Below are 22,668 nucleotides of genomic sequence, written 5' to 3'. Positions count from 1 at the left end.
GTCCTGACCCGGCTACGTTTGACCACGGAATTGGCAACCCGGATCCGGCTTCGTGGTCTAAGGTCGGTGTATATCTATCCCCACCTCAGCCCCGCGGTCCGGTCCAGGTTTGTGGTGAGCATAACCGTTACAATAACCTCCAATTTTTATCTTTATTTTGTGTTTCCCCTCCTCCCCCATCCCTTTTCCATTCCTTCCCAATTGCGCAGTACCTTTTTAGTATATATAGAACTCCTATCTGAGTAACAGACCCACCCCTTGATGAAGCATATTGACATGCGAAACGCGTAGAGGTGATTGGTCTGTTCTTTCAGCATGCAGGACGGAGTGACGTCACACACTACAGTGTTTCATCTCCCTAGCCTTTGAGAGGATTACTCGCAGGAGCTCCGTAATCAGTCTTTTAGGCCCCCTGGACATTTTTAGTGTTTCCCCCTTTTGCTTCATTGCGCCCTCACGAGGCGGATGCATCAGAGGCATTCTGCAGGAACAGCTTGTCCGGTCACTGGGAGTGAATGCGATTGAGCTTTTCATATTTTATTGTAAGTTTTATCTTTGTTTATATGGTTATAAAATGGTTTATATGTGAAAATGATTCTGCCTTGTTTTGGTCCCCTCTTTGTTTTGTTTACCCTTCTAGAAATATACTTTCATTTCTTAATTACCAGTGACCTGTATTTCCATAAAGATTAATATATACGGTAGATTCATATATATATTTTTTTTATGTCTGGTTTATATCACAAAAGCTTTTGCTTGTTCAGGAGCTAATAATGGAAGAGGATTTGGGATCCTGGGGTTATCTTAACTGATATCTCAAAATGTTAAGTCCAAGCACTGTGTCTAAAGCTTGTGTTTATTAGATGTATGTCCTTTGACAGATCACCTAATGCCAGGCCAGCGTGGTGCTCTTTGGCTGCATTTGATGCATTACTGTGAGTCCTGTACTGCACCCAAGCTACCTGAATTCATTCTTTACGCTTACCACACGGAGTACAGGAAGCTGCCCTGGAAGGACATGTACCCTGACCAGACTCTCATGGAGGAGTTCTTCAAAGTAAGCTTCTCCAGACCCTGATTTGTTAGTGCACTGGGAAGGACATTTTCATTACAGTGAAAATTTAGATAGAGTCTAGTGCCATAAATTAATGATGACATACACTGTAAATAGATAATTGTTGCTGAAACTAGATCACAAATGTATCTAACAGTCACTTGAGACTGCATATGCATGGGCATTAAAGGTGTGCTTGGCACCCTTTTGTGGACCTGGGCTCTGGTGTACACACTTGTGGTAGATTTTCCTAAGACATGTTGACTCTCTCAGACATACAGACAGCAGTTTACCTCCTGCATCATAGTGCCATTCACCATCGAATGGATACCAATATCTGGTATTTATTTTGTACTTCTATCCATGGTCTTGTATTTCAAATTGGCTCTTGTAGATAAAAATGTAGAAGGAAAGATATCAGATTGAATTAGTTTAATTTTTCCATCAGACAATGTGCAACCTCAGACGAGTAACCTCTTCTGGAGGTAGTGGCTCTCCAGCAGTCAAGGAGTGATCATGTCTGTGATTTTGTTCACCTAGGTGGAGAGAGGAAGCCCCAAGAGCTGTTTTCTGTTTCTGGGTGCCGTTTTATGTGAAGTAAACTGGTTGAGTGTCCTCTCTGATGCCTGGGGTCCTGTGCCTCACCCAGAAACACATCGAATGATAGTCTGTCTCCTGTTCATGATGGTCTTCCTAGCTAAGGAAGAACAGCTTATAAATGAACCGGTAAGTTGCACCTAGAAGCCAGTATTCCATACGCAATTTTAAAATACATCTGAAGTGGACATCCCTGGAATTGTGGTAAAGGGCGACCTGCCACTCTGAAATGGTTGGCTATGGTTCCACATGACTTATTTCTGACTATGCAGATGTAGCCAGACTTGCTGTTCCCAGTATTGGGCAAGGTGCAAGTTTCCATCAGCGGGAAGACCTGGTTTACTGCTGGCCAGCCGCTGGAAGCCCGCGAAATTACATCCCGCGGTTACGTTTAAAAAATAAATAAATCATAAAATAAATATATATATATTTTAAATGTCATTATCTGTACGCCAGATGGCCCAGTGTCGATGGCCGCGGTGAGGCTGTTGCACGGCATAAGTACTTATTACTTGCATTAATTTCAATTGTTTTCAGTTTTACGCACAGATATTTGTAATGCTCTGTATCTGTTATAGAGTTCAATCTAAGACAATACAATCTTTCTTAAGGGAGCTGAAAAATTATCTGTTCCATGGTACTGTATATTCAATATCTAATTTTCTGTATTGTGTCAAACAGTAGCTTTGTGGGCTGTGAGTGCGGGGGAGCGTGGGCTGTGAGTGCGGGGGAGCGTGGGCTGTGAGTGCGGGGGAGCGTGGGCTGTGAGTGCGCGGGGAGCGTGGGCTGTGAGTGCGCGGGGAGCGTGAGTGCGCGGGGAGCGTGGGCTGTGAGTGCGGGGGAGCGTGGGCTGTGAGTGCGCGGGGAGCGTGAGTGCGCGGGGAGCGTGGGCTGTGAGTGCGGGGGAGCGTGGGATGTGAGTGCTGGGGAGCGTGGGCTGTGAGTGCGGGGGAGCGTGGGCTGTGAGTGCGGGGGAGCGTGGGCTGGGAGTGCTCGGGGGAGCGTGGGCTGTGAGTGCGCGGGGGAGCGTGGGCTGTGAGTGCGCGGGGGAGCGTGGGCTGTGAGTGCGGGGGAGCGTGGGCTGTGAGTGCGGGGGAGCGGGGGCTGTGAGTGCGGGGGAGGGGGGGGCATGGGCTGTGTGTCTGGTAGACGTTGAGACTGTATACATTTTCATCAATGTATTCTGTTTGTGCTTAGGGGTCACCTCTGCTTAACCTCTTGGGACAGGCCGGCACCCTGTCATGGCACCTTGTAGATGCTGTGTCTTACCAGAATGTAATGGGATACTTCAGCAGCCATTACCCACCCTCAGTGATCCTGAGTAAAGACCTTGCAGATGAACTGATTTTAAAGCTGTTAAAGGTCTCTGCAGGACTGGCTTTTTCCCCGGATAGCAACATTTACTCTGTAAGTATACATGGCACATCCTTGGGTCTTCCCTCCAGTATGGTGGTGAAAGTCAGATATGTGGTGTGTAATATGTGCAAAAGATAATTCATCAAAGACACGTGAGACCCCTTTGGTGCACTAGGAATGAATTCATTTGCATGAAGGTGCAGTCTCTCAATCTCATGAGAAGCAGTGTAGAAAAATCAATGCAATCCACGAAGAAAGTTGCTGTTACCCCGCACTTTGCTAAGGAAGAAAGTAACGTTTGTTTGTCTGATGGTGGGGATATGTCCGAGGCTGACACCCCCTTCACTGTAGTACAGTAAATAATGCCAAACCAGGTAAAGAAGACATAGATTCTGGGAAGGTCTTATCACACCATTTTTTTTCTTCTGTATGTAGCCAAGTGCCCCTGGCTATAGCCTTCTACTGGCTTCAACACTACAAGTCCTGGTAAGAACAGGCAGTGTTGGGGTTAAACTCCTGCGCACGGCCTAGCCTGCAGTTGCAGCCTGGAAGGGTACTATGTTGCTTATCCAGGGGCAGGCCTAAACCGGCAGTTGGAGTGTCATACCTGTGGAGGGTACTGACTGGGTCACATGTATATGGTGTGATGCCTATCACTACCTGGACCTGCCCTGTTATGGGGCGGGGTTACACGACCTCCCCCCATCCCCCCGGGTATAGAAGCTGACACCACCAAATTGAGGTGGATGATTATGGGACAGTGATATACCCCTTTCCCTACCAGAGGGATAAGGAGATTAGGAGGGCTCTTGGGGCTTCAAGCCCCGGGGTCTGCTTCAGGGCTGGAGGACGATCATGCTGTTGTACGATAAAAATGCCGTTGGACCAACTATGGTGTTTGATTATTGGAACGGAGTATTGCCTGTGGGGACCACCCTGCATCCAGCAGGATACTCATGGGCTGGAGGCGCTGCATAGTAAGAACCACAAGAAAGTCTGCCCTGTTGCTGCTCCCAAACTCCAACCGTGGAGCAACTCAGACCTCCTGAACCAGCAGGTGAGCTACAGTACCCAGGGAAACACCCATGTAGTGGCCAGATCTTCCGTGGCAGGGGGGAACAGGTGCTACATGTATATAGAAAGAAAGCTGCACAACATCTCAAGGAATACAAATCCTTCCTCCTCTGCATCGCATCTTTTTAATCAGGTTTTGTGTTCGAAACAAAAAAAAACAAAAAATCAGAGCGTAAACAATTACATTGATTTTAGAAAATAATATACAGTAAGGTCAGCTATTCAAATAAAAATGTAGAATACAAAGATTGCAGGAATACAACGTGCTTCTAGTACTCAAAAAGAGGTGCGTGAGTGGTAAGTAAATGTAAATGAGTCTTTTAAATTAGAATGGATATAGTGTGACAAACACCCTTTTCGGCTGACGGTTTTTTGTCTGGGATCCTTAAAACCCACTGTCTTCTAGGGTAAACCGCAATACAACTCTGGCTTAAGTGTTTTTATTTCCTTTGACACTTCAGCAGGTGAAACAAGATAAACAAAGAAAATCCCAAATAAATCATTGCTCTAACTATACAGAAGTTCTCTAGCTATCTTTTTGTGGCTTCCCCATTTACCAAACTATATAAACGCAGGTATCACAAACAAACCTGCTGCAGACCTGTGTCTGTTTATATCCTTCCAGCTCTCTCGGCTGGGAGGGGAAGAACTGGCCCTGCCTGGCCGTTTTAGTGGCCAGATCTTCTGTGGCATGGGGGCACAGGTGCTACATTTGGAGGCGCTGCTGAGATGAGCAACAGGGGCGGTAAAGTATGGCTGGGAAATCCGCTGAAGGAGAAGTGAATGGGGGCACTCGCCATATCCAAGCCAGAGCGTTCCAAGTCAGTTGCTAGCGGGGTACCCCCGGATGGTACCCGCTCACGTTGCAACCCCACCCGCTGCCATATGAGAAGTGCCTGAACAGCACTCTATCAAGGTCGTCGTTTTACCTTATCCTGGACGTTATGCAGATCTGAGAGGTGTCTGAACCACACCGTATCGTGCCAGATGCCGCAGATGGTATGCCTATAGGGGATCGTCTTGAACGATAGCACCCTGCGTTGGACTATCTGTTGGGTGCCTTTACTGTGCTACGTTCCAAGGTTGAGAGGTGCCTGAACACTATCCTATAAGCCTTGGGCATGCTGCAGCACATGCCCTAGGAGGCTGTGACTTGAAAGATAGCACCCTCTGCTATGGGACTGCAGCGTGTGCTCAAATAATTTGTGCTAGATCCGCAAGTGGGATAGGATGCTCGACAGGGGATATGACTTGAAAGACAGCACCCCCACATTGTGAATATCTGCTTGCAGTTGGGGAGGAAGAAAGTGCCTGTGCAGCATGCCAGCCGGTGTGGGCGCTTGAAAAACAGTCCCCCCCCCCCCAAGATGGCACCGCAACCCCACAGGCTGGGCTGCGAAAGTCCTCACCGGAGTAGGAGGGTCACTGAAGATCCCGATGAACGAGGTCATCAGCGGGAATAGCCCCCACTGGTAGCTCCAGAGGAACAGTAGGAGCAGCAACACAAGTAGTACCATCCTAGTACCATCCGGTACTCTGATCGGGGATGCATCTGCCTCGGTCTGCAGAGCTGAAGTATGCTCACGGGCCCACTCGCGTCGTAGATATTCTTACACACGCTCCTCAGCGGTGGCCACGTATGCTTCCGCGCGGACTCCGGCTTGCTGCGTCTCCCGGTGCTGCTGTAGAAAGCGGTGAGCGTTCTCATGGCTCGCTGACCATGCCAGATCGACATCCTGGTCCACCACGGCTGGGTAGTCATCGGCCGCTGAATACGCGGAGACGGACTTATATCGGGAGTGTTGCAGGCACCGTCCGGTACCTTGATGATGGACACACCCTTTAGTGTTTTTATTTTCTTTGACGCTTCAGCAGGTGAAACAAGATAAACAAAGAAAATCAAAATAAATCCTTGCTCTAGCTGAGCACTAACTAGACAGAAGTTCTCTAGCTATCTTTGGGTGGCTTCCCCATTTATCAAACAATATAAACGCAGGTATCACAAACAAACCTGCTGCAGACCAGTGTCTGTCTGTATCCTTCCAGCTCTCACGGCTGGAACAGGGGAGAGGGGAAGAACTGGCCCTGCCCGGCCTTTTTTAAAACCCTGTTAATTAGGCCCATGTGATCTGCAACTTGCTTCACCTGCAGAGCCTCCCCTGGGCTTTTAACTCTTCGTGAGGACAGGTAGAATGTTATCAAAGCAGGCCCTGTATATATTCCATCCACAATTATACCACTCTCTCAGTAGATATGAATGAACACTATAGCGCATTGAGACCAGTTAATTGGAAAGATTGCTGCATAATCTTGTTGTTCACTTTGCAGGGAATGCTGATTATTCATAGAGTCACGCTTGTAAGTTTATAGTTTCCGGTTCCAATTTAGCCCCCGCGAGCCGGTTATATCTATTGTTATCGTTAGTCGTCTTTTTTGTGTCTTTACAGGATGTGACCCCCAAATGTCGCATCTACATTCAGCAGATGGTGCAGTTTCTTGGCTCTCTGGAGCAGAATGGTAAAATAACCCTTCCAGCTCTGGAACTAGAGATGTCAAAACTACTCGATGACATTGTCATATTCATCCCGCCAGGTCAGTTATACATTTCTTTCTTGTGATCAAATGGATCATGTTGATTTGTAAATGTTATTTTTAGTAGCTGGTGGTATTTAGTTTACATTCGAGGAGGTCGTGTGGTAAAATTGCTGCTCTGTTGGTCATAGTCAGATCCTGACTGCTCGGTGGGCGTGTGTTTTATTAACCTTTATGGGGAGGGGGTCAGGCGTGGGGGGGCGGGGGGGTTATGGTACAGTGAAAGGATTGTATGCTTCCTGGGGCAAATCACTTTATATTTTTTATAATGGGAAAGACACTTTATAGCTTTGTAGTTGGATAGTGTGTGTGTATCTAATAGAGGACAGAACCGAAGAGGCTTAAAGCTGTAGACCAAACAATATCCTACATGTGTGTTTTTATTTGTATATATATAATATATAATATATATCCATTCTGTACTATGAGAAAATACTTGGAGCATTTGTTTTTTTAAATAATGACACTTTTAATGTATTGCAATGTAACGAGCATTTTTTTGTTTCTATAGCAACCATTTACAAAGTCACATCTGCTTCCTCTTCTGAAACAGGCTTTGGCACACCCCTTTTTGAGCCCTGCCCTCTCTAGCAGTGCACCAATTGTATTTAGTGGCTGCTTGGTCACATGATCTTCCCCTCAGAACTTTGCATCTATGGTTCTGCTGCACTGACAGAAATATAGTGAACCCCCGAGCCGAATCTTCACCAACGATCACAGGACAACAGATCGATCGGCAACTTAGCTAATTATTTATCATTGTGTGGATTGTATTGATGCACATACCGGTATTAAAGAGAAAAAAAAACAAAATGGCAGCTTGGACTGCTGTTTTCAGTGAAGAGTTTCATGTATTTCTACAAAAGTCAATGTTGGATATTTCTGAACAGTGAATGGTTGTGTCCTCTTCAGATTTGGAGATCCAGAAGCGTCACATGGCTCTTAGCAGTCTCTTCATGGAGCTCCTGATGGTGATGAATAATGCCAGCGTGACTACGGCTGAGTCACTGCGAGGTGCCTTGCTGAATTGGATTGATAGCAAAGTGCAAGGCTTGCTTGTGATGCCTCTTTTAACCGCAGCTTGCCAAAGCCTGGCATCAATAAAGCATATGGCAGAAGCAACAGAGGCCTGCATCTTAGCTTACTTTAAAGATGGTAAAATACTTTGTTTTGATACTGCTTTCGCTAAACCAATTGCACTTCAAACATTGAAAGAATTTATGCATTTTAAGCTGCTCTGGTAATAGTGGTGTTAAAATGCCATTGTGTTATTCATTATGATATATTTATATATATATTTATACTGCAATATATATTCTGTGATGATATATTTCGGAGCTTGAGCAGCATAGTTGTATATTCATTGAGAAAAGGCACATAGGCAAAGGCAGAATAGCTATGACATGGTATATACATATTAACAGAAATAAACAGAATCACCATACTATCTGTGACCTTTGATGCATTAAAGTCTGCACTTAATTAACATTTTTTTAACCATTCAGTAGAAGAGATGAGTGATGTTGGGTGATTTCACCAACAAGTATTATATTATAAACAAATACAACCGGAGACAGTGGTAATTAATTAAATGGTGACTGTCAATTATTCTGAATAGTGGGTTATTGAAGTTTAGATGTGATGAAGTTTAGAAGTTTAGATGAAGTTTAGTGGGTTATTGAAGTTTAGATGTGAAGTTTAGATGCTTAAGCAAGCGCTGACTTGTCTGACACTGTGTGTGGTAAATTTGAGTAAAAATGTTAATGTTTCATTTCTAAAACCATGAGTGTGAATTAAACTCTTAATTGCTGAAATTGTATATTGCTCGTATGTGGGATCGTTTAATATGATTTAATTGTAACAATGCCGCTTTCAATAAGTGCATTATTTCAATGTTTGCCCCATCTCTGTCCTCTTTTAAAGATTCTCTTCACACGCAGAATTCAGGCTGGGGCCCGATCCTGGCATCTCTCCAGGTGCCCGAGCTCACCACAGATGAATTTCTGCAGGAGTGCCTGTCTCTGGGGAGCTACTTAACCCTCCATGTGTATGTCCTGCAGTGTTTAAACAGAGAACAGACCCTACCCAATGAGATGAGAGTTCTGGTGAAAATTACCAAGTGGCTGGAACAGGTGCAACCAAGGTAGGATTATTTACAGTGTCGTTTTGTATGTATTTCTCGAAGACCCATCTTATATTTCTTAAGCCTGTGATGCTTGATGCATGACTACAGTACATAGCATTCAAGCACTACTGTATAGAGTTGGGGTGCTCTCCAGTCCTCAAGACTCTCCAACAGGTCAGGTTTTCAGGCTATGCCAGCTTCAGCTGCACCACCTGGGCTGAAGCTGGGATATCCTGAAAACCTGACCTGTTGGGGACTGGAGTTGAGCCCCCCTGCTGCAGTTTGGTGCTAGTGATCTCTATAAAGGACCATCTATTGGTAACTGAACTCTCGTAGTGTACAAAGGGGGAACGTTCTGAGCTGATTGTCCATAGATAACCCAGAGCCTGCATGTACAGTTTTAGTAAGAGGACTCTTCAGTAATAGAGTTGTGCTATGCTGTTAAATACATTTTTGTTGTACTTGTCTTTGATATTCAGTAATGAGGTAGGCAATGCATGCATACAGTACCAAGCTGCACATAAGCTTTATTATTTAAGCTTTAAAAAGCCTACAGAGCCTGAAGCATATTGTGCCGTTCCCACTGAGAGACTGAACAACTCATTAAAATGTGACCGTTTGCGTGGGCTGCTGAATATGCAGGATGACGTTTTGCATTGTGAAGTTGTTAAAAAAACAAATCAATAGCACAACTTCTGACTTTCTAGTTTGTGTGTTGTCTCTACACCGGGTGACTGCAGTGTTGCTGGGTTTGAATGCCTTTGATGGAAGCCGGTATGCATTGTGCTGGGGTGCGGAGGTTGTGAAGTGTCTTATGCTCCAATTTTGATTTTATCGTGGAAAGGTTCACCAAAAAAAAAAAAAGGATTATTTTCATGAAAATGTAAAATAATTCACATCTGTATGAAGAATAATTTCTGGGTACTACACATACCCAATAAACATCAGTGAGGGATTCATATACCAACATCAAGAGTAACTCTCAATCTCAGGACTGGCATCTCAGCCCTGATAAGTTACAGTATGAATGGGCCAGTTAACTCAATGGAAGTAGGAGAATTGATTAATCAAAAGCCTTAAGCTCTGGTGCTAAGAGAAGCCTGTGGCATAATAGCTGTTGTGATGCAGGGATTGTCTACACCAGGGGTGGCCATCTCCACTCCTCAAGGGCCACCAACAGATCAGGTTTTAAGGATATCCCAGCTTCAGGACAAGCGACTCAGTGAAAGACTGCACTACCTGTGCTGGAGCAGGAATATCCTTAGAACCTGACCTGTTGGTGGCCCTTGAGGTCTGGAGTTGACTACACCTGGTGTACACTATTAACCCTAAACATGTGTGTGTTCATTATTGTGTTCTGTATTTTGAAAGCTCAGTGAATGAAGAACCCAAGCTGTTCCTTTGGGGGCACAAAGCTCTGCAGTTATCCCTGATTCAAGTGGAGCAGAACGATAGCATTGTAACTGAAACTGTTCTTCGGATATTGCTTTCAGTCCAAGCCAGGTTAAGTCTACTGGGTGAGGAGCGAATGACTTCTGGGATTCTTGGTGCCATTGGGTTAGGAAGGAAATCTCCTTTATCAGCAAGGTAACGTTAAAGTGTTTTTGTTTTGTTTTTAAAGCAGCAGTTCAAGCAATATCCTACATGTGTGTTTTTTTAATAAAGCAGTTCTGTACTGTGAGAAAATACTTGGAGCATTTAAAAAAAGTCCTATAGCAACCATTTACTGTATAACGTCACATCCCTCTTCTCTTCTGAAACAGGCCCTGGCACACCCCTTTTTGAGCCCTGCCCTCTCTCTAGCAGTGAACCAATTGTATCACATGATCTTCCACACAGAACTTTGCATTTTGGGTACTTCTGCAGCACTAACAGAGATTTAATGAACCCCCCCCGAGCTGAATCTTCGCCGATCGATCACAGGAGAACGGATCGATCAGCAACTTAGCTAATCACTTGTCAGTGTGTAGATTGTATTGATGCACATAGTAAATGGGGGGAAAATTAAAACGGCAGCTTGAATTGTTGCTTTAAGATGTTTCTTGGAAGAAACCTATTTTTAATGTGTTTGTGTGTCTTTCTAGACCATAAATTATAGTTACTTTTGCACTAACAATGCTTGGGCTAGTAACTTAAGCGACTGTAGATTGTGGCTGAATCTTCTGGTTACTCTGTTCTAGTGAAATCAGGGCGCTCCTTACTGTTCGTGTATTATCATGACACTCTAGGAAGGGTAACTCAAAGAGAAAAGGAGGGGTGTTACTTTATATTGAAGACACCTTGCAATTTATGCTGCTGAATTGCCCCCTCCTGCCCCCAAGCCGACCCTCTTTTGAAATTCTAGTTGGCAAAATGTGTCTCCTCTTCTCCAAGCCCATTCTTATTACTGACATCTACCACCCCACTACTGGGATGATACTAAAAACAACAACATCAAGACACAACTCAAGTCACTAAACCTTACCCAAATAATTTCTCACACGGACAAATCTAAAATCTCACAACCATTCCTTGCTCAACTTTATTCTATCCTTTAGTCCCAACAGAATCCAATCCCCTGGTATCCTACTTGACATTTTCAGTGTACTGCGCATGGAAAATCAGACCACCCAAATTAAGCCGTAGAGTTCTACTCACTAGAATATCTAGAAACTTTATCTCACAACAGTTTCTGGCTGAACTTACCAACTGCCCTTGGTACAGAATCAACTTGATACCTGACCCCGATTCTGCGCTTGATTATTTCCTAGCAGAGTTCTTAAAACTCTGTGACACCCATGCTCCACAACGCAGAATAAAGAGTACGAGGGGCTACCTTCCATGGGTTACAACCAACCTTATAGCGCTCTACCATTTTAGAGATGCCTTGTGGAAAAGTTACAAAGTAACTTGCACTATAAAGGATCTTAACTACAGATGACTGCGGAATACATGCACAAGGCAAACAAGAAACATAAAAGCCCAATATCCCTCTTAAAATCTTCACCAAAATACATCAAATCCAGCAAACTTCTGGAAGGCCATTCACAATATATTCCAGCCTTCTAGCCACCAACAACCGTCTAATATCAAAAAGCATATTACTCTGACAAATTCCACTGACATTGCAAACACATTCAATGAATACTTTGTGGGGTGTGCTAATTTCCTATTATCAAAGCACAACCCGAACTACAAACCTGACGCACAATCTGGGAGTACCCCTGTAGCTCCACCCTCTCCCAACACTGCCCACAATTTTCAATTTGTCCCAGTATCTGAAGAGATTACACAAGCGCTCCTCAAATTAAAACTAAGCAGCTAATGTGGTCCTGACCTACTGCAATCAAAGTTCCTACGACTTGGTGCCCCAGCCATTGCCAAATCGCCTGCTTCCCTAATCAATTCTATTTTGTCTACAGGCCATTTCCCCAAAACCTCAAACTGCCAGAGTTGTGCCATTCTTCAAAAGTGGGGAGAAAAACACTGTCTCAAACTACAGGTCAATCTTTCTTCTCCCAATACTATCCAAAGTCATGGAAAAATGTGTCCACTCCCAATTAAGCGATTACTATACCAAGACAAATTTCCCTAGCCAATTCCAATCTGGCTTTCGCCCAAAACACTCCATGGTAACAACCCTCTTGTAATGAGATCCAGTGTGGAATGGAACTGGGACAACTTACTGGTGAAATATTCCTAGATTTTGCAAAGGCTTTTGATACTGTTGATCATGTTATCTTGCTAAACAAGCTCCAGTGCTCTGTAATAGGGGAACACGCTTTAAACTGGTTTCATTTCGAACTATCGGGTAGATCCCAACATGACTATCTCAGTCTCTAACTCCAACCCCTTTAAAGATCACCTGTTGTGTCCCGCAAGGCTCTGCCCTGAGGCCCCTACTATTTTCAGTCTTCATCAATGATCTTCCTACAGCTTGTAAGGAAACTTCAATACATATTTATGTGGATGACACAATCTTATATGCATACAGCCCTAGCCTCTCCGACCTTGGACATGTACTTGAATCTGATTTTTCAAGACTTTAAAACTGGATTTCCCAAAACAAACTGTTTTTATACACTGACAAGACTGTAGCAATGGTATTTGGGACCAAGACTACATTTCTAAAGCTACCAATGACAGAGCTACCGATCAGAACCAACTCCCTAATACTAGCCCTTGTTAATCATCCCTAAGCCAACTGGTCAGAAATTCTAATGCCAATTATAGACTATGGGGACATAGCATATGGTACAGCACCCCAAATGCACCTTAACAAACTAGACAACTTCTAGAACTCAAAGGCCTCTTTGTCCTCCAATGTAACTACAACACTCCGAAATGCTAGCTCTAGATTGGCCATCACTTGAATCGAAGCGCAAAGTTCCTGTCTTGCCCTCAAATACTTTCTAGACAAGCTACCTGCCTATCTGAACAAGGTCCTCACCCCTATCACATGCAGCACTTGTCTGAGATCTGACTCCAAAAGACTGTTCACTGTCCTAAGGCTAAGGCCCCGCTGCACGCGCCTGCACGGCCGCCTTGCTTGCCGGCGGCGCATGCAATTCACTGCACCACGATCTGCGGTCTGCAGTGATTTTTTTCCCGGGGGGTGGGGGGGTTGGCCAAAATGGGAGGGGGGGCGCGGTCATGACGTGAGGGGGCGGGATCGCCCCACAGCCCCTTCAGCCTCATGAGACCCTCAGCCCCATGGCATCCTTGGCCCCCTCCGCCCCTCGGCACCCTCACACACACACAGGCACCCTCACACACACACAGGCTCACAGGCACTCACACACACACACAAATACACACGGGGGTGAATCGGAGGGGGATCGGAGCAGAGGGGGGAAATCGGAGCAGGGGGGTGAATGGAACGGGGGGGGGGATCGGAGCAGATGGGGAATCAGACGGGGGGAATCGGAACGGGAGGGTGAATGGAGCGGCGGGGGAAATCGGATTGGCTGCTGAGATCCAATCCGTTATTGGTTCCCTTGCATGCCACGTGACGCGGCACTCGCCGAAATCACAAGCTCCTTGTAGCTCCGGCTGGCTGACGCGTCACAGCACGCAGTCAGCCACGCCGGAAGGAGCCAGCGGGGACCTCAAGAACAGAGGCAAGCAGCTGGTGGTCAGCGGCCGCGCGCACCGCCGGCCGCAGCGGGACCAAAGCCTATGGTTCAACAAGGATTCCAGCCGCTCCTCCTTCTCTTACTGTGTACCTTACAACTGGAACAATCTACCGGAGACTCTCAAAGCTGCCACCAGTCTAAGTTGTTTTAAAACTTCAGTGGTCCTATTTTAATCTGGTCTGTAACTGTTACCTACGCCTATAACATATATTATTTTTTAACAGTTCATGCAATGTCTTTAAATATAATGTATAACCTCTGTCCATTTAATGTAACCATGTATTGTGATCATAACTCTGTGCCCAGGACATACTTGAAAACGAGAGGTAACTCTCAATGTATCACACCCTGGTAAAATATTTTATAAATAAATATGGAAGGGGGTAGCAATGTAGACCACCAGTATCTTAAAGTACATACTTTCATGTATAGTCTTTTTACAATAAGGAAAGTGCCATGGAAGCTTTATTCTTTTTGTAGTGATCATAAGCTTTATGCAGAGCTGAGGCATCAGATCCATGTGCTCCTGTTTTTGTGTTTGCTTTAGATTTCGGATAGTCGCTCGCAGCCTGGCCGCATTCATCTTAGCCCAGATTCCTGCAGAAAATCAAGTTCGCCTTAAGCCAGGATCTGGATTGCAATTGTCACCAAGAGCTCAGCAGGTAAAACATAGCCGGGATTGATATACACGGGCAAGTTGGTAGTAGAAGTATAGTAAATGCGTCCATCTCTTGTGTGTTACAGCAGGTAACAATATGCTTGTTGCAGGATATGATACTGTGAAAAACGAAAATGTTGGTAGAGATGTAGTACTGGTTCTACGGGGACAAAGCTTCAGTGAGGGCAAGTCTGTGTGTGACCCCCAGCAGGTCAGGTTTTCAGGATATCCCAGCTGCAGCACAGGTGACTCGGTTGAAGAGTGGCATAGGTGGCTCACCACTGATTGAGCCACCTGTGCTGAAGCAGGGATAGCCAGAAAACCTGACCTGTGAGGGTCTTGAGGACTGGAGTTGGGAACCCCTGCGCTATATGCTTGTGTGCTTCTATAAATGGGTAACGTCATTATCCCGGTATTGGGACAGTGCAGGATACGCTTGAGAGATTGGGATCACCTCCATTGAGAAACAGCTGTATGGACAGCTGTCAATATTTGTACTGGCGATATACATGATATAATTTCCTATGATATTACAACCCTTTCATTATTTATTTTCCCGATAGGCATTGAATGCTGTTGAATCTATGACCACAGGCAAACAATATGCAGACTATCAGGAACAAATCTCCCAGGCTGGCCAATTTATTAGATACCCGGGACACTGCCTTCAAGATGGAAACACGCTGCTAGCGCTGCTCATAAATGCTTTGTACCCAGAAGTGCATTATCTAAACATCATACGATAGACACTGAAGTTGTATATCTGGAACTTTTTATGCTTCTTTTGTAATTGTTTACCCTGTGCATTTCATGGTTTGTATTCCAAAAAAAAAAAAATATATATATATATATATATATATATATATATATATATATGTTTATGGGTTTAAAGTTTACGTATCAAATGTCAACAGTGATCAAAAGACTGTACATACTCTTGGTGTTGTTCTTTAATCTGTGATACTTGTAGTGAATCATGAAAAAAAGAAGTGCAAAGACTGCATACAAAAGTATGGGGGGGGGGGGGGAATGATTGATATTTGCAAATGTTGTTGATTTTTCACTTAATGTGCACCAGGGTATAAAGTTGCATTGGTCACAGAACCAAGAACCTCCAGGTTGCACAATGCAGTGTGCGGCTAATCGCTGCTCTGTGCTACACCCAGGGAATCTTGTCTGTCCCAATATGTTCATGTTTCTTCAACTCGTATCTAGAATATATACTTTTGTATTGTCTTATTGTGTGGGATGTGAATATAATAATCTGGTGAGATTTGATTTATGTTGTTTTATCTTTCTTTCTATTGAAAAACATGTCGAACGCCCAGTTTGCAGTTTACAGCCGACTTAGTTCTGTCATTACTGAAACATTTAGCAGCATTTCTATTTCTGAAATCCGATGGAACATGAACACTTTATAGTAATACTGAGTATTTTCTAAAAACCTCTAGGCTCTCACTTCTGGGGCAAAATACAGCATACAGTAGTGTCTGATGCAGCCGGATCCCTCTAAGTGCCAGATCTGGGGGGCAGTAGCTGAGATTGCTTGAGTTCAGTGGGTTTTTTTTTGATGCCTAGTATTTAAAAAGAAAATACATATATGTATAATTTCAGACCAGTCCTCTGTCGCTTATTCATTTTTACAATGGGCATCTCATAGACTTAAGGGGAGTGTCAGTGATTTCAATCCTTTTTTTTAATTAAAGTTATAATTTTGGTCCACAATCCCCAAATCTCAGTGATTTTGGTTCTTAGTTAGACATATCTGGTAGGAATACGCACTGTTCCTTTATGTAGCCCTGTGTTATCATTAGGAGTGTGGTGCTTCATAACATTCCAGATATTATTTAACCCAAGAAGCTGTAATCACTACGACGCCAGTGTTCTTACATTTTGAAAACACTAAATGCTACCTTTTCATGTGTGAATGCTTTTAGGGCATTTAAAAAAAAAAAAAAAAAAAAATTGTATTTGGAAAGTTACACCAATGAACAGGGAATTGGAAAATGGGTTTGAACCCATTACCAGCAAACGCTTTAAATAAATAATATATAAAAATAAATATATATATATATATGTGTGTGTGTGTGTGTATATATATATATATATATATTATATATATATATATATATATATATATAATTATTGTCTGTGCATAGATACACTATGGTGCTTGAGAGCTAATAAATCTGTCATGTTGTCCACTATACCAGCTCACATTACTGCAATTGACCTCCTCTCTGTTACTGAAGGTTTAACATTGCATTCTGTACAGTTTTAGTAAGGGCTTGGGTTAATAGGAAGTCTCAGTCGGCCAACGGACAATTCTTTCCCTCTTCCAATTCATGCTTTACAATCCGTTTTGGAGAAACCCAGGCAGTAAAAGCTCCTTTTCTGGTATACATGAGGTCTACTTATCCACAAATCACCAGAGCATGTCACTCTGCGTAGTACCTCACAGGCAGGTTTATACATCCCTCTGAATGTTGTGTTGTGTGTTTTTTTTTTCTTAATGTCTTCATTAACTCCTTAAATGCCAAAATGACTAGCAAGGGATTTGCCTCTTATTAAATACAATGAATCATTAGGCAGCAAAAGCATTATTTCCAAGGAAAAATCCTTTTTTTTAAATCTCCCAATCTTAAAAAGTACAAGCAGAAATCTCTCAAGTGCTGCAGCATTGGTGAAAGTCACTGCAAGCATAACACAACGGAGTGAAAGGTTGCATTAATGTTTAAACTTTTAGTAACTTTTTTTTAATGTCAAAGCAAACCATGACCCATCGTGTATCCCGTAGATATTGCATTTTGCTGAATTTCATGGTCTGACATGCAGCATAATTGGCAGTGAGAAATGTCGGCAGCTTTTAATGTATCCTAGTTTTTCTACTTATCTGATCCTGAGGTGCCTAACCAAAAACCCGTTGACATTCTCTTTTGGCTGGTTACCACAGAAATATGCAGTTTACAAAAGGGCTTTGAAAACCATTTGAAAACCTTTCTGTTAAAGCGGCTTTACTAGCTACCTGCAAAGTTTATTTTATTTGTTTAGATTTTTTTCAATTCTACAGCTAGGTGTTTCTGATTTCACGTAAAAAAAAAATCCTACTCTGTATCTACCGAAGTATTAAAAAAAAAATACAAGTCCTTTTATTTGTCCTTTTAACCTCAAGTCACATTAATTGTTGTATTGCATTAACATCGAATAATGATCGTTATAGAGAAGGTATACTATGTGGGCAGACCCTAAATTAACTTTCCTTCCTCTGCGCTGCAGGTCATAACTGGGATGGAGCTAGCCAGGTGCCTAAATGTCTAGGCCAGTGTATTTTAACCTTTTTTTTTTGTTAAGGAACCCTTTAATTATAATGTGAAATTCTGCAGAACTCCAACCCTATCTGATAGCGTGTCTAAGATCGGAGGCATTGTAAATTCTTCTATACAGTAGGGCCCCGCTTTTCGGCGTTCCGCTCATAGAAGGGGGCGGCCATGTCTGCACATGCACAGAACCGCGGCTGCCCAGATCGCGCATGCCCAGAACGGGTGGTGCAGAGGTCACACATGCGCAGAACGGAGGTTGCGCCTGCACAGAAGGGGAAATTGCTGATCTGCACATGCCGAAAATCACCGGTTCTGCTTTCCGCCGTTTTTCGCTTTGCGGTGGGACCATAGAACGGAACCTGCTGCATTATCGGGCCCGTCTGTATTTATTTGGTGTAATTTTCAAATTACCTAAAAATTGCAGAAAACCCTTTAGGTTTGTCTAGAGAACCCAACGGTTACGAAGAACCCCTGTTGAAAAATACTGGCCAATGCCTTATAAATAAAAGTTGACAGAAACATAACCTCTTTGAAGGAGAAGGAAGGGAATGCAAAGACTAAATAACCTAAAATCAAATTGCAAGATGGCATAAGTAGTATAACCTTCAAGTTTATATAAGTAGATGTTCCAAGGTTATGTGAGAGTTGGATGTTTTTATAACTAGCAGTGCTACTTTGAGACGCAGGTAAACCCTTAAGGCAGTGGTTCAAAATCTGAACTGCCCCCCACCCCACACACAAGTAATTGTATTGCCTTTGGGACGCCTATCCTGTATTCATTACGCAAAGCAAGATGACCATGTTTTTGTGTATTGAGCCCCCCAAATCCAACTGAAAGCAATAAGGATTTTATTTAGGAGACTATAATAATAGCATGTTCTTGTATAGCACTGCTAGTTTTACGCAGCGCTTTACAGAGACATTTTGCAGGCACAGGTCCCTGCCCCGTGCAGCTTACAATCTATGTTTTTGGTGCCTGAGGCACAGGGAGATAAAGTGACTTGCCCAAGGTCACAAGGAGCCAACACCGGGAGTTCCGCTGCTCCAAATTCCGTGCCAATCAGTGTCATTACTCACTGAGCCACTCCTCTATTAGAATATATTATTTGAGTTACTGTTACAGGGAAACTGCCTTTTTTTCCCCCTCTGTCACTCTTTATTTCCCTCAACCCCACTCTGACTTTGTCAATTTCAGTTCTCTGCTTTTGTCACTTTCTGTACCGTTCCATATAGAAATGTAATAATTAGAATATGTGTCCCTGTCCCTCTGATTCTCTCTCTAACCCCCCCCCCCCCCACTTCTAAACCTCCTGGGCCCTGTAAATTGGCAAACACTGCCTCTAGGATTAACTACAAATGCCAAAGGAATGTGGGACTTTAACCCTTTGACTGCTGGAAGTCCACTCGAATGCCACCGGACTTCCGGAATCACGACCACGTGGTTGCTTGGGGTAGATATCACAAGGTCGTGGGCAAGCCCCCTTTCTCACCCCCCCCCTCCTGATGATCCAAGTGAAAGAGGAGCCCCCTCCACTTCAGTTTCCATTGCTCGGAAAAGTGAGCACGATCTCTATAGAAAAAAATCAAAAGACAACCTGCATGTCAGAAGGACATTGAAAGGGTTAACGTGTCAGCTGTATAAGCAGTTTATTCTGAATAAAGTGCAAGTCAGTGGGTGGGCTTTTAAATAAATTATTTATATAAATGCCTTGCTTCTAATTTGTGATGGATATTTAAAATATTGGCTTTGTGTGTGCTTGCAATGGTCATATGTAGGGCACTGCTGCAGTGCTATTTCCAAAATATGTAGAACTATTTTTATGATTAACGCAGAGCTCCAGTAAAGTCGACATACAAAGCTCAGGGACTAGGGGATGAATATACAGTATATTTTATTTGTAACTGGTACTTTGTTTGCACTGCCACAAGACCATAAAAAAAACATAACATAAAGCTATCATTTGTGAGGAATGCATTACTCCATTGTGGTTGTGTCTGGTCATAAGCAATTAAGCTTATATTTTGTGTTTCAACAAGTGATTGTGGCACGTCTACAATTTGCCTGATGTTCTGTATGGTTTATAAAGAAACCATGGAATTCAATACATTTGTATAGCCATTTTTGGTTGTTTGTGGCCATCTAAGTCAGTAGGGGAATAGATTCCTGAAGCTCTGATGATGGGTAACAGAGCTCCGGCGGAGTTACCTTCCAGTCAAGGCCATGCAAGTTAAGCACCGATACCCATTATCCAAACTACAACAATGCTCCCCCCCCCCTCTTCCACTGACTTGTTAACAATCATTCATCATTCACATTTTACTATATAACCCTTGATGGAGTTTGTTCAATAAACAGCTGTCGTTAGTAATACAGTAGATGTTGGCTTTTGAAATAAATGTTTAATGATAATTGTTTAATGCTACCAGTTTTTAATTAAAAAAATAATCTTTTGGGTTATGTATCAAGCTTCAAAACAGTGTTTTGCCATCAAATTCTAAGAATATGCAGCTTTGGAGCTTTTCATTTGTTCTGACTGCATTCGTGTTGCACGTGTCACCTTGTGACTTGTAGATCGTCCCCAATCCTCCTACTGACAATCTCCATCAGTAGTGGCCAACTCCAGTCCTCAAGGGCCACCAACAGGTCAGGTTTTAATGATCTGCTTCAGCATAGTTGGCTCGAGCATTGGCTCAGTCAATGACTGAGCCACCTGTGCTGAAACAGGGATATCCTTTAAACCTGACCTATTTGTGGCCATTGAGGACTGGGGTTGGCCACTCCTGGTCTACATGATGCACCTATTATATGGCCTGTATCCAGTTCTGTGCCCAAGTCCATCATGTTTTCCATTTGTTGACTTCCCCAAAAAATTGAAGTGCCATAATTTCTACAATTTAAAATGTAGAACACCTGATTTATTAGGTTTCTTACGGCTGACACAAACCTTTCTCCCTGAATCAAAACACTTTTCAAAACCTGATACAAAACCTCTGATGCTTAAAACGTGATAAAGTGCTGTGATCGGTATCAATGCGACGTAACTTTTTGCACAGTAGTGGTAACTTGTTCAGATAGTCAATGTTTTCTTTGTATTCAATAACTTTTCTTGGGGGAGGGTGTGTGGGGGGGGGGGGGGGGCAATAAAGAGCTAAAGTCCTGGTGAAATCGTACATCATCTATTGTTGTTCTGGGTTTTATACAACTCTGTAAACTTTGAAATATTGTTGTGTGACAAAGTTTTGCCAAATTATTGTTTTTTGCTGTGGTTTTTGTTCACCATTTTAGGCCTACCTGACCAACGTGATCGCACCCCCTCCATTAGCACAGTGTGTGTACTTCTTAATTTAGTTTATTTTTTTTATAGTTGATAAAGAAATGTGCTCATGTTGTATGCACTTTAAAGCTCGTAGTAACAATATGTGGCGTCTGAGTTCTACCCCTCTCTCGAGTTCATCTGGATGAGGTTTGTAGAGTCCAGATTTGCTAAATGCTGCTGCTCTCGCCAGCGAGAGTATTGTAGGCTGTTTGTAGTGTATCTGTCTTTCGTTAGCAACTTCACTGGAAGACGTACTGAAGATTATTTTCTCATGCACTTGGATTTAAGTTTGATGCTCATTATTTATATCTGTAACATATCTGAACAAGTTAAACATATGTATTATGTTCTATTTAATTTACAAATCCATACATTTACTTTTTTCAATTTTAGATGTGAAGTTAACACTGTAAAAATGTGCTGGAAAATAGAAATGTTGCATTTTCTTGTATGTCTAAATTTGAATGTACAACTTACAAAGTGTTGTTTCCTGATACATAAGGCTTTTTTACTACAATACCCTGAGTGTTGTGCCATTGGTGGTAGTTCTACAGGGGATGGCCTGTTTTCTACTATTAAAATAGCAACCCATAGCTATTTAATGCTGCCTCACTCTTTGGAAACCATGTGATTATACAAGCATTGTTATCTGATAGGTTTGATCACTAGGTTTTTTTTTTCATTTTACCTTGAGCGTAAAATTGCTTTGTGTGGTCCACATATCGCCTTGTATTTGTAGGCACAGACTGAGAAGTGATTCTGTCCATGTGTAATGTGAGGTTGTATAGTTCTAAGACATTGTTTCTGAATGTATGTTGTGAACCTCTTTTGCTAAACTGATCCATTGACGTGAATAGTAATGGGGGGGGGGGGGGTCCATAACCAATGTTTAGTGAGAGAGACCCCATGTAAGTAATGTTTAGCCAGTCTGTCATATGTTCTGTCCTTATGGTCTTTTCACCTTAGCTGTTTCCTCAGCTGTGCCAAAAACATATCAACGAAATTATTAGAATGTACTCTGGAAAAACAGGGTATATAGTATTTGTTTTAGAACCTATCCATTTTAAGAATTGTTGGTATATGTTAAGTGGAATAATGATGTAAAAATGTAAATTGAAAAGTATGTTTGTGAGACCTTGCATGATGTAAACTTGTCAATAAAATACAAACACAAAAAATACATGAGTACTTCAGTATTAGGTGATACCTTTTTTATTTGGACGAACAATTGATATAATAAGACAAGCTTTCGAGTGTGTTTCTCTTCCTCAGGTCAGCAATACTGATTTACAAAGGATTCCGCAGCTAAAGCAGAGATTAGGAAAGGAGAAAACAAAACCAAAAAATAAAATAAAAACAGATGTAGATAAGGTAGGGTGAGAAAGGGATGTTTGAAGACATTGGAAGGTAATAAATCGGTGACAAGGAACAGCATGGAGGGGGAAGGGGATGCTGTGGGAG

At 42.9% G+C, this 22,668-nt stretch overlaps 1 protein-coding gene across 5 annotated transcripts in view; it reads left to right on the top strand.

The window, feature by feature from the left end:
* EPG5 (ectopic P-granules 5 autophagy tethering factor) overlaps positions 1–22,387 on the top strand; it is a 133,624-nt gene extending 111,237 nt beyond the window's left edge. Inside the window, exons 36-45 of one of the 5 annotated variants that reach the window (XM_075585447.1) lie at positions 1–114; positions 882–1,057; positions 1,595–1,780; positions 2,849–3,058; positions 6,529–6,673; positions 7,586–7,828; positions 8,597–8,816; positions 10,170–10,385; positions 14,460–14,574; positions 15,134–22,387. The exon at positions 1–114 is cut by the window's left edge and continues 75 nt beyond it. In XM_075585447.1, coding sequence (XP_075441562.1) covers positions 1–114; positions 882–1,057; positions 1,595–1,780; positions 2,849–3,058; positions 6,529–6,673; positions 7,586–7,828; positions 8,597–8,816; positions 10,170–10,385; positions 14,460–14,574; positions 15,134–15,316 — 1,808 coding nt within the window. In that variant the 3' untranslated portion in view covers positions 15,317–22,387. Of the gene's footprint in view, positions 115–881; positions 1,058–1,594; positions 1,781–2,848; positions 3,059–4,542; positions 6,496–6,528; positions 6,674–7,585; positions 7,829–8,596; positions 8,817–10,169; positions 10,386–14,459; positions 14,575–15,133 lie in introns of those variants that run through there. The other 4 variants (XR_012799090.1, XM_075585457.1, XM_075585471.1 and 1 more) reach the window with 4 other exon arrangements.
* The last annotated feature ends 281 nt before the right edge of the window (positions 22,388–22,668 follow it).

Source organism: Ascaphus truei, chromosome 1 (genome assembly GCF_040206685.1).
Source record: "Ascaphus truei isolate aAscTru1 chromosome 1, aAscTru1.hap1, whole genome shotgun sequence".
NCBI classification, from domain to species: domain Eukaryota; kingdom Metazoa; phylum Chordata; class Amphibia; order Anura; family Ascaphidae; genus Ascaphus; species Ascaphus truei.
The sequence above is the reverse complement of the archived record's forward strand: the minus strand, read 5'-3'. Positions and strand labels throughout refer to the sequence as shown.